General features: G+C 38.1%; 1 protein-coding gene across 1 annotated transcript in view; it reads left to right on the top strand.

Moving 5' to 3' along the window:
* The window catches only part of zranb1b (zinc finger, RAN-binding domain containing 1b), a 28239-nt gene extending 16587 nt beyond the window's left edge, over positions 1-11652 (top strand). The window contains exons 5-10 of the mRNA XM_062430788.1: positions 246-317; positions 3030-3228; positions 4349-4469; positions 4970-5099; positions 10722-10951; positions 11097-11652. Coding sequence (XP_062286772.1) covers positions 246-317; positions 3030-3228; positions 4349-4469; positions 4970-5099; positions 10722-10951; positions 11097-11315 — 971 coding nt within the window. The 3' untranslated portion in view covers positions 11316-11652. The remainder of the gene's footprint in view (positions 1-245; positions 318-3029; positions 3229-4348; positions 4470-4969; positions 5100-10721; positions 10952-11096) is intronic.
* The last annotated feature ends 367 nt before the right edge of the window (positions 11653-12019 follow it).

Raw genomic sequence — 12019 nt, 5'->3', positions numbered from 1 at the left:
TTTAGCTAAAGAATAAGCTACTGTGTTGACAAGAGCTCTGAGCACGCAGAGAAAGCCAGTGGCTATTGTGGAAAGAACAAAACATGGTAGCTTGAGTTGAAATGAGCCACAACAGAAACATTTTCTAGTTGGCCTTTTCAGTCATTTCAGTGTTCTAGTTAGTTGAGATTAATACACTCATTAAATTAAATGAGTAAGCTCTTTTCATTTCTGTCATTAATTTGTTTTTGGTTCTTTTGTTTCAGACATCGAGGACTTACCCCCAGCCGTTCAGGAAAAACTCTTTGATGAGGTGCTGGACCGAGATGTGCAAAAAGGTGAAGTATTTACTTTATCAACTTCCTGCTTTAGTATTGCAGTGACACATGCTTTGCTAACATATAAATACAGTTTCTTTTAGAAAGAAAGAAACCAGATCCAAGATGACTGTGATGGTCGGGCGCCTTGGTAAACAGAGGAAGCCCCCTCACATACTCTGTACTATAATGGGAAGGATGCCGAATACTGGCAGTGTTATATTACTTGTATTTTTCCTCTTGCCAACACAGTGTTCTGCCTGCCTTATTGTCACCCTGCCAAGCAGTCTGTCTTTATCGTCTGCACCAGTTGCGTCTGCCCTAATCAGCCTAATTGATTTTTAGGGATTTCTCTGATATCCACTGAATGATTATACTTCCCCTCATCCCACACAGACATAAACACAAGTATCACTTTTTTGCAACATTTTATTATCCCTGCTAGGCACGTGTTTGGTCGAGTGTGTCTGTCTGTCCACAATTAATCTCGCATGCTACTTCAGCCTAATACTTTTTGTGCACATTTATGATTGTATGCTCAAGGACCTTTCATCATTGCAGTGATTCACAATTGTTGAAAAACCTAATTTTATAACATGTTATACCACCATTGCCTGCTGACTCGTCATGAGGAGTAAGGGCTGCAAGTGATTAAAAATAAATCTGTTGCAGGTCTGACGTTTGACGTGGTTAAAAAAAAAACTGATACCCTTCAAAATGTTTGGTCTCATCTTGAACCGTAACATCTGCAGATTAATTCCAGACCCGATATTAAATACCCAATTAGCACGATACAAGATGAATGAATCCCTGTCTTTGTTAGCTACTCTGCCATTTTGACAGTTAAGGAGTCGGAAGGAACAAATGAGAGAGGTTCAACTCTTCATTGTTTGAGAGAGGAGGGGGAGGTAGAGAGGGATTTTATTTTGTGTGGTGTGTGTTACAACAAAATGTGCTAAATATGTAGCAATGTTTAAATTAAGAAGTTTGGACTTAACTTCCCATTCATTTTTACCTTATTAAGTTAATTCAGTAAGGTGAACCCAGGAGGACACTCAGTTATATTACCATTAGACTATTCTATGCATCTTAAGTTTTCCTTTGCAGGTTGAGGGATTAAGAGAAGATCAGTTAACACAGGTTTAACTCTGATTACCTGGCTGGTAAAACTTTGACTGAATTGGTGTGTGTGTGTGTGTGTGCATTTGTAGGACAAACCCAGGACAGAATGGGGTGGGGGTTATGTTTTATGTTTTTTTGTTATTATTGTGAGTGTTGACTGCAATTGTTTTTTTCGTCATGTCATGAGCACACAGAGACAAATTCCTCACCGCTAAGATTTACAGCAATAAAGTATTGAATTTTGAATCTGGGATCAGAATAAATTTCGCTGTGGCAATGTAGTGTAATGAAAGGAAAGATCATTGCTAGAGGCTGAGTGCAGTCATGTCCAGAATAATCCTACTCTAATTTAAACTGAACAAAGCCATATTCGTCTTATGCCGTTGTTGGCGTCATAAACTAAAAAGCTCAACTATTAAATAAATCATTTTTCTCATCTAAACAAAAGGCCATTTGTAAATTTCAAACCTCTGGGCAAAGTCAGAAAACACTTTGTGCTTTCCCTCTACAGAGGGAAGTGCAGTGCCAGTCCAAATGCTCAAATCCCCCCATCCCCACCACAAAAACAAACACCCTCCCACCCCCTGACTGATTATAGTACATAATAAGAGGAAATCTTATCATGTACTATTTACGCAGGTGTCATCAGTAACTGTGCAAGCCGTCATTTTTTGCTGAACAGCACTAAAAACTGCAGGTCAAAGCATTCAGTCATCACAAACTGTCACTTGAAATCAAAGACCTGTCTTGTTTGATGTCTGGCTGTGAGTGGCTGGGTTTATCACCATAATGCAGTGCAGATTGTTTTAAAACCGGAAACCCTTTTATCTTTTCAGCTGCAAACACCAACACAGATTGAAGACAGTAGACTTCACAAAGCAAAGCAGTGACCTAAACATGATATTTTTTATAAGGCACCAAAAAAAAAAACGGTGAAGCTTTCAATTTCTATCATGAATATTTGCATGTACAGTTGTGAAAGGTCTTTGAATAGTTTTGATTATTTCATTAGAGAGGTTTCAGTAGTTTTTGTTTTCTCTGTGCCCCTCTCACTGGTTACAAGTGGGTGGAGCTCAGTTGTAAACCCATGATGTCACATATCCCTATACACCAATCAGGATTTAACACTTGAATCAGAGTCTGATGCCAGTTGTAGTTGTTTGTTTATATTGTCAGTGCTGATTAAGCAGATTAGCTCAGATTTTAGTGTTAAACTATTAAAAATAACTATGGATGTTTTTTCCTCATTTTAAATTTGATTTTTGCTAGTTTAAATTTGTAGTTTTCATGCTCTTTGGTATCTTATCTGATTTTCGTGGCCTGCCTTCTCACTGTTTGTGATGTAAATGCGGTCACGTGTTGACACTTGCGTCAGATCTATTTTGACAGGTGTGAGTAGTCATTATCACTCTCCCAAACAGTCCTCTCAAATGCCATCACCTGTCTTGCAACGTATAAAAACAAAACCAAACACTATGGCCTCCTCACAACTGTCACTGGTGAATTTCTTAGGACAACATGTTCTCTTTGACATCAAGTAGTTGGTACCACTCAAACATGAAGGTTATGCTGAGAGACACGGGACTCAACCTTCCCTTCTCTCTTATTCAGAACTCGAGGAAGAGTCTCCCATCATTAACTGGTCTCTGGAGCTCGGAACGAGGTTAGACAGCCGGCTGTATGCCCTGTGGAACCGGACAGCTGGGGACTGTCTGCTGGACTCTGTGCTGCAGGCTACATGGGGCATCTACGACAAGGACTCAGTGTTGCGCAAGACCCTCCACGACAGCCTGCACGACTGTTCTCACTGGTGAGGCCCACACACCCAGGACAAGGATTATAAAATTACATTTTTATATTCCGATTTAAAACCAGCAGAATGGTATCTAGCTTCAGGCGTATTTAAAGGTAGGTAAAGGTATTGAATGACTTTAGATCAATGGTACACAAATAATGTCTGCAATTTTAGCACATGTTGGTGAGTCTAGTCTGTGTGCATGCTGCTAGGATGATTTTAATGTATTTTATTTTAGCAAATAACGCGAATATACTCAATTTATATTTACATATACAGCAGATTAAATGAATTGAACAGGTGTTTTTTTTCAATTAATTTATAACTATTGCTGCATTAGATTCCCATAATAAAACATACATGTCTTCTGTGTATATTTTTACACTTTAGACATTTAGCTGACTGTCTTACACCATAATGTTTACAAAAAGTGAGGAGGTGAATTTTAGTGTCAAGCTCAAGGACACATAAGCAGCTGAAAACCGACATTCAGCAGCCTCGTGTCGTGTTTGCTCAACATTGCATGACTATGTTAGAATTTGGGACATGCGGTTTAGAGGTTAGGATATGGTGCCAGATGCCAGAGTTGGATTTGCAGACTCATACATAGATCTGACTCTTTGATTCAGTAATGAGAGGCTTTGACTGGAGTTTTGGGCCAGTTTGAGAAGGCAAAAAAATGTAGAGGAATTTAACCAGCGCGTCCTGCTCTTCCTGTAGTTTATAATTGGGAGCACTGAAACAAATGAAGGCAAGAGACTGATTCTGCTTGTACATAACTAACTAAGTCTGGGGTGACTTATATCTATTCCCAACAAGCTGTTTTTTCAATGAGAAAATTGTAATTGATTTTAGATTTTTGGCATTTCTGCCTTTATTTGACAATCATTTGTGCAGAGGCAAACAGGAAACAAGATCACAGGTCAGTATGCTGTATAAAAAAGGTCCCTGGCTGGAATTGATGTTATGTTTATGTGGCATGTGCAGGAACCATTCGGCTACTGGGGCACACTAACTGCCATCCAACCTAAAACCAGAGATGGAGGAAAGCAGAAAATAGCAACAACATGCCTTTTTGCACAGCATGGCCAATTAATGTACATTAACAAAACGGTGTGTGTCTGTCTGTCTGCAGGTTTTACACGAGGTGGAAGGAGTGGGAATCGTGGTATTCCCAAAGTTTCGGCCTGCACTTTTCACTGCGGGAAGAACAGTGGCAGGAAGACTGGGCTTTCATCCTCTCGCTGGCAAGTCAGGTACGTACACACACACACACACACACACACACACACACACACACACACACACACACACACACACACACACACACACACACATTATGGAGGGCAGAAACTTTAAACACTGTAATGTGCTTAAAATGTGACACACTAATGATGTATGAATTATGCAAGAAGCTGTACTGCCCTTACCACAGTATACTTAATCTTTAATGCTCTATGAAAGTGAATCCTGTCTGTCATCAGCATTTCTCTGCTCCTTCACTGCTCAGTGTGACTAAGTATTTGGGCGGGTTGTTATTATATCTGTTATTATCTGGGCGTGAAAGCTCAGTTATTGTGTGTGTGTGTTTTTAATGGTTTGAGACTTGGGGTTGGTTTAATGGTTTGAGAGGGTATGCTGGGCTTACTTGGCAGAGGAGATATATGTACAGTACTCAAAAATCCTCACTTTTTAGTTTCACTGCCCGCAGCTTTCTAACTGCTTTTCCCCCTTTGTCTTCTGTTTTCTTTTACAGCCGGGATCCAGCTTGGAACAGACCCATATTTTCGTTCTTGCACACATACTTCGAAGGCCAATAATCGTCTACGGAGTGAAGTATTACAAAAGTTTCCGTGGGGAGACACTTGGGTACACCCGTTTTCAAGGTGAGCAGTTTGGTCCGGTGTTGTCCTAGTTAAATATCGTTAAAAGCTGAGTGTAGCTTCATTCTAGTGGGCGTAGAAAAACTTGACTTGTTTTGTGAAATAGCTCCAGCCTACATGTGTCTGCATAGCTGACATAGCTGACATAACTGCCCCTCTGATCTGTCAGTAAATTACTATTGACAACATGTTTCAGTCTAGTGTCTCTCATTTAAGGGGTATTCAAAGGGTATTTTAGAAATGTGTGACTCTGAATAGCATAAACAACAGGACAAAAGTCGACATTCAGGATTGTATTGTGATGCAGGGAAATATTCCACACGCATCCAGATCCATTTGAACACATGTAACCCATCAGAACCCCAGAGTCAAACAATCCTGTGAGTGTGGAGAGTGAAGAGTGGGGTCCACCTTCATGGCGAGCAGTAAAAACAGTCTGGCTTTAATTTGCCTGTTGACTAATGCTGTACAGAGGATGATGAAAGTGCTCTGTAAGGGCCGGCTGCTTGTGGTAAAGCCTTCCTGACGGAACAGTGATTTACTGTTGCCAGGATCTGTTGTAAAACACAGAGAGGGAGACGTGCATATGGGCGCCTATAGCGAGGGGAGGAGAGCTCAGTTAAAGTGGTGACCAAGTGAACCCAGTAAAAACACGGTGGTTACTGGGACAAAGAGTAGCTAAACAGAGATGGCGCAATAGTGGTGTCAGTTACAGTGGTGTTCATGAAGTGTGAGGGCTGCTTTGTGTTTTACAGAACAGAAGAAACAAGAGACACTAAACCAGTATCTCACTCTGTTGGTAGCATTGACAACATGTTAGTTACATACTAGCACTGGAGTACATTTACTGTACTGTACTGAAGTTTTCTCCTAATTTGTACTTCTCCTCCATGAGATTTTAGAGGAAGATGTTGTACATTTTACTCCACTTGTATTTATTTTTCAGATGATTTTACACACAAAAACATATTATCAGACTATTAAATATGATGTATGTGAATTCTTTCTCTGGATCACTTGATATTTCTCACATTTTGTTATTTTAAATATCGTTATTGAGACAAATAAGCTTGTACATAAAGTGTATTATGTCAATGCTCATTTTTATTTATATGACATAATTTTAAAAAATTAAAAATTGGTATTTTCACAGATATAAAACAGATGACATGAAAGACATGGGGTTGCATTTTGAGGTTTGGAACAGCATCAACAATAAACAAATTAAAAAGAGAAAGGGAAAAAATAGAAATAAAAGAAATAAATAGGCTGAATAAAAATGTTAAAAGATCAAATATGTACACACTAAATAAGAGACATAATAGACAGACTCATTTACTCATTAAGTAAAATATGAAAGTGTGTAAGTTTAGGCTACTGCTTAGGAATGTGTGTTTTATTGATGGAGTCTGCCCTTTAAGATATATCTTATCCTTTAAAGTGTTCTGTAATGTTCTGGTTAGAGCACATAGAGCACATAACACATATTTTAAGATAAGATAAGATATTCCTTTATTAGTCCCACAATAGGGACATTTGCAGTATTACAGCAGCAAGTGGACAGTAAAAATAGAAGAGCATCAATAAGAAAGAATAAAGAACAATAAATAAGTATGAAAAACAATAACAATAATAGTAGAAATGTATAATAAAAAATAGTAATGATAATTGTGACATTATTTACATTTACACCACAACAGTAATATTGGTATTGAGTCGTAATATACCAGAGATAATATTGTTATTGCACAGATTAAAGTGAAGAGAAAATATATGTATATTATATATATATATATATATATTGCACAGTTGAAAGACGGACACACCGCCGAGGGAGGAACCGTTGTTTCTTTCCATGACATAAGAAGTATTTTTTTTTCTTTTGCTGTGATGAGACAGTAAAGGAGGAACTGTTGTTGCTGGGCTGTGGTGAATCTTCTTAATGCTTCAGATACACCAAGAATAATCAATAAGGGCTCAGGGGTCGTTTTCATAAAGCTTCTCAGTACAAAAAGGTTCTCCTTGTGAAGAAAAATCTTAGAAATGTGACGTTTTTTTTAAGAATGTCCCTCTAGAGTTAAGAATAGATCCTGGTGAAGATAAAATGTATTCACAAAGCATCTTTAGCCATTAACAGAGCTCCTAAGGTGAAAAACTTTTAAGAGGATGGAAGAGGACTTTTAAGAGGTTTAAGAGCTTGAGAAGAGGAGAAAGTGGCAGAAAGACAAAAGTCTATATATTTCCCATACATTTAATGGCAATGAGTTAATGAAACTCTACAGATTACATCATATAAGGATGTTTGTGATCGATCTCATTAGAGATACACTCACATCTCCCACCCAAGGAAATAAAAGTGATCACAACACTGAGATATTTAGCAACTGGGAAAAAAAATGAATTTGCTGGCAACCACTTAAATAGACTGGCCAGCAATCACAGAAATGAATGAAAGCTGAACCATTCCCCCCCTGTTACTACCAAATAAATGATAAAAGTAAGAAAATATATAAGTAACCATCAGCATGTGAACAGGCTACTGCACAAGAAGGATGCTTTAAAAGTATGGCTCACAATTTATTCAACAGAGATGTTTATTACATAAAGTAGTATTTATAATTACACCATGTGAATGTGGAATTTTTTGCGATGGGTAGAGCTATAGCTTGGGATTTAATTTGATTCCATGTGTTAGATTACGTGTGATAGGATTATAATGATTGATTGATTTTGCTTTGGAGTGGGAGTTAGGTGTACAGCACCTATGGAATAGGGATGACAATCTTCAAGTTATATTTTTGAGCAGTTAGGTGAAGAGATCTAGACAAAAAGCAAAAGGACTTTATGGAATCCCAGCAGTACAGTATGAAATCTGGAAGAGCTAGTCCTTTAGATTTAGATTTGTAGAGATGTTTTCTTTTCTGAGTTTTGTAATTCCACAGAAAAAGCATTATTATTTAATCTAATCTGACTGTCAGAAAAATAGGGCTGTTTTGAAGTAGGTATGGTATTAGAGTTAAGAAATCTTGACGAGTAGGGAGATAAGGAAAGTTTTCCAGAATTGAAATTTACTTTGTAATGTATCTACTAATGGATAGAAAGTGCCCTGAAAAGGAGAGGAGTGATGTTTCATAACCTCAGTCCAGAGATAAGTGAATCTTTCTGTGGTAGTCTTGCATTGAAAATATTCTGAAATATTAGGAGGGATAGACTAGTCGGGCATCAATGTACTCTTATTCCAATTAATTGTGTCCTGAGAATGTGCCAAAAAGGTTAATGTTTTCTAAGACTGTTGATATAGTGGTTTATGGTTTACTCTAAGTGGTTTTATGCTGAGCACAAATATTAACGCTGAAAGATGGCAGTCTTGTCTTGTCCCTCTAAATAATTTAAAGGACCAATAAGTAATATATTTACAGTACTAATTCATAAAATGACCGTGATATTTTATCAGAGATTATTAGGAAGCGTAACTTAACACATTATGTTCCACCACCACGAAGTGCCATGTTAAAAGGTTGTGGTCATTTCACTTATTTCTGTGAGGTTGACGCTCATTACGACATCCGTCTTAACCAGATATGAAACAATGGCATGCAACAATGCATTGAGATCTTCACATTTTTCTCCATTTTTTCTAGTAAGATTACATTTATCAAGATATTCTTTAATAATTGGAGATTCTGTGGTGCTCTTCGATGTTTAAAAACTAGAATAAAATTATAGAAATTGTATCATTTATGTCCTCGTGATTTGTCAGTGTCATTTAATTGTTATTTTCTAATGTTATGTATTGTTTGGTCATTCTCTGTTTTCCTTAATTGTCATGTTAGTATTTTGTATGGCTTGTCTCTGAATTCAAAGTATTTTTGTTTAGTGTACAGATCGTATGTTTGTTGATAGTATCTGATTGTATTTAAGTTTTAAATTAGCATATTCGCCTTTGTAAATTAGGAGAGGGAATTAGAGAATTTTCCCTATTCAGTTGTTTGATCTTTGATTCTTCTATTTATAGTTTTCTTTCTTGCCGCTTTGATTGATATCACACAGCTCCTCAAAAAGACCTCTCATAAAGTGGAAGGAGGGGTCTCTGGGGTATCATTTGCTTCAAAATATAGGTTAATTTGGGCCTTGAAATATTCACAGAGCTCATTTTCAGCTCACAGTTGAGGGTTTAACCTCCAGGTCCTACATGATGTAGTAATATCTTCTAGACACAGTGAAAAGGGGAGGGGGCTGTGGTCTGAAATGACAGTGTTATGATGTATAACATTTGTTGTGAAGGGTACCAAGGGTATCACTTTTGCATCAGCTAAGAAAAAAAAAAATCAATTCTACTGTATGAAAAATGTACTGAGGAGTAGAATTAATCATTTCTGCCAGAAGGGCTCGTAGTCTGCAGTACGTCTGAGTCTGAAATATGAGTATTTTTTAAGGATTGTGTTTAGAAATTCACTTGAGTTACTTCATGGGATTTTTTTTGTCATGATATGGATCTAAAGTAGTGTTAAAATGATCAGGTTTGCTCAGATATATCTAGCAAACATTATCTTTATGTGGGACATAAGTTTGATTGGATGAAAGAACTATTATGTATTTCTCCAATTACAACTAGCTAACGTCCCTCGGTATCAGCAGCTGTTTTTTGTGGGTGAAAGATTTTCCTTTTCTTATTAGAGCAGCTGTACTTCTTGTTTTTTGTGGAAAAAGTTGAGTGATATACTTACTATCCATCAATCTCTACATATCTTTTATCATCTTGCTCAAAGCCTGCTATGTGAGTGTTTTTACCGCTCACAGTTTTTACCAAAAATGTCCTACCTATCCTTCATTCACTTCATGCCATGATCAAAGAATATGTGCAAAAGAAATTAAATCTAATTGAAGGGAACAAACAAAAAGATTCATATTAAGTTACTATATTAATACGTTTGGTGCAAAGAGAAGTAACAACAGTATCACATTTTCCCCTCAAACTAAGGTTCAAAAATACTCTTAGTCAAACAGTGTAAGTAATCTGTAATAATAGCATAATAATCAATTCTAAAGCTCTTTGTGAGTTTGTTTTATTACACGTAGCCGGAAAGCAGCAACATTTCTGAAAACAGAGAACACTGAATCTATTCCAGGCAAAATGCTAATTAATTAATTATTATGAGACTCGTGTGTATTATTCACTCAGTCAGTACTCATAACTGTGGAAACCATTTTCATTGAGTTAGACATATAACTGTAAAGCCAAACACAGCAAATCATCTTAACAAATAAGAAGCTAATCATGTAAAGACATAAGACATACAAAGTGTTATTGTCATTGTGCTACTGTGGACAGCATAACAACGAAATGAAGTTCTCTGTGAATCCCAGAGTATAAAAAAGAATAAGTGCACAATAAATAAATAGTACACAATAAATAAGTACTTTACTGTACTGTATGTATTAAAGCAAGAGAATACAGAACATTACAACTGGTTTTAAACAGCAGTAACACTCAAACAGTGTGTTGTACAGCGAATTCGAGACATTCTTCAATGGATGAAAATCAAAGGGCGTCTCTGCTTTGTTCATGTTTTCTATATAAAGACGTGTTGTACTTCACTGTAATCCTCTGGTGTCTCCCTGTAGGTGTGTACTTGCCCCTTTTGTGGGAGCAAAGTTTCTGTTGGAAGAGTCCCATCGCGCTGGGCTACACGCGGGGCCACTTCTCAGCACTGGTAGCCATGGAGAACGACGGCTTTGACAATCGTGGCGCAGGCGCCAACCTCAACACGGACGATGACGTGACAGTCACGTTCCTGCCGCTGGTCGACAGCGAGAGGAAGCTGCTTCACATTCACTTCCTCTCAGCGCAGGAAGTAAGCCCCCTCCCCCTTTTCATTGAGGTTTTAATGATGAAAACTGACAGATAGTTTGAACGCCAGTTAAAAAAGTACAGTCCTGAATGTAGCCTGATCACGTGGCTCCCTCTGACGGATGGTAATTTGTGTCCCTGTCTTGCAGATGGGTAATGAAGAGCAACAAGAGAAGCTGCTGCGGGAGTGGTTGGACTGCTGTGTGACGGAGGGTGGGGTCCTGGTGGCTCTCCAGAAGAGCTCCCGCCGTCGCAACCACCCGCTCGTCACCCAGATGGTGGAGAAGTGGCTGGACGGCTACCGGCAGATCCGCCCCTGTGCCTCTTTGTCTGATGGCGAAGAGGAGGAAGACGACGACGATGAGTGACAAAACTGAAGCGGGGAGGGGAGGCGGTCTAGAGGTGGCCTCCACTTCCCCCCCAGCCCCCCCATCTCTCTCTTTCTCCTACAGTTTTCCTTTGTTTTTTGTTTTTCCTTTCCTGACACGGACAAACTGTGAAAGCCTTCAGGAGAGGACGGGGAACCGCGAGCCCCCACCCAACCTTCCACCTCTAACAGAAGACATTTGCAACCCTCCGAGCACACGCAGGCACTCGTACATACACGTAAAAAACACACATTGAACACAGACAAATCTCAGACTGACGTACTCCACTGCTGCAAAACACAGATTCCGGGAGACAATAAAGGTTTACGAATGCAAACTACCTTTGATTTGTTTTGATTTTTAAAGTGTAAAGAAAAAAAGGAATCTTTATCCATAGATGTAAATGCATGTGGTTGTTTAAAAGAAAAAAAGAGTATAAGGAAATATACCAGCATTGATTCAAATCAACACTTTATATCTGTTCAGTATGGGCACTGACAAAAAGCACATTTCCAAATTGATCTTTTTGATGTTTTTTCCAGTTGTAAAAGAGTTAGCATTTTGTTTTTGAATGGGCAGGGACAAAGCCAATATCATTATCTTTAGAAAGCCAGAGATTGTGTAATAACAAATTACTTTAATCCTTATTACTAAGCACTGCACATTTATTAAAAAAAACATTTCTATATAAATATCATTGCTTG

This window comes from Scomber scombrus, chromosome 12 (assembly GCF_963691925.1).
Source record: "Scomber scombrus chromosome 12, fScoSco1.1, whole genome shotgun sequence".
NCBI lineage: Eukaryota > Metazoa > Chordata > Actinopteri > Scombriformes > Scombridae > Scomber > Scomber scombrus.
Note: the sequence above shows the minus strand (reverse complement) of the source record. Positions and strands in the feature narration are given on the sequence as shown.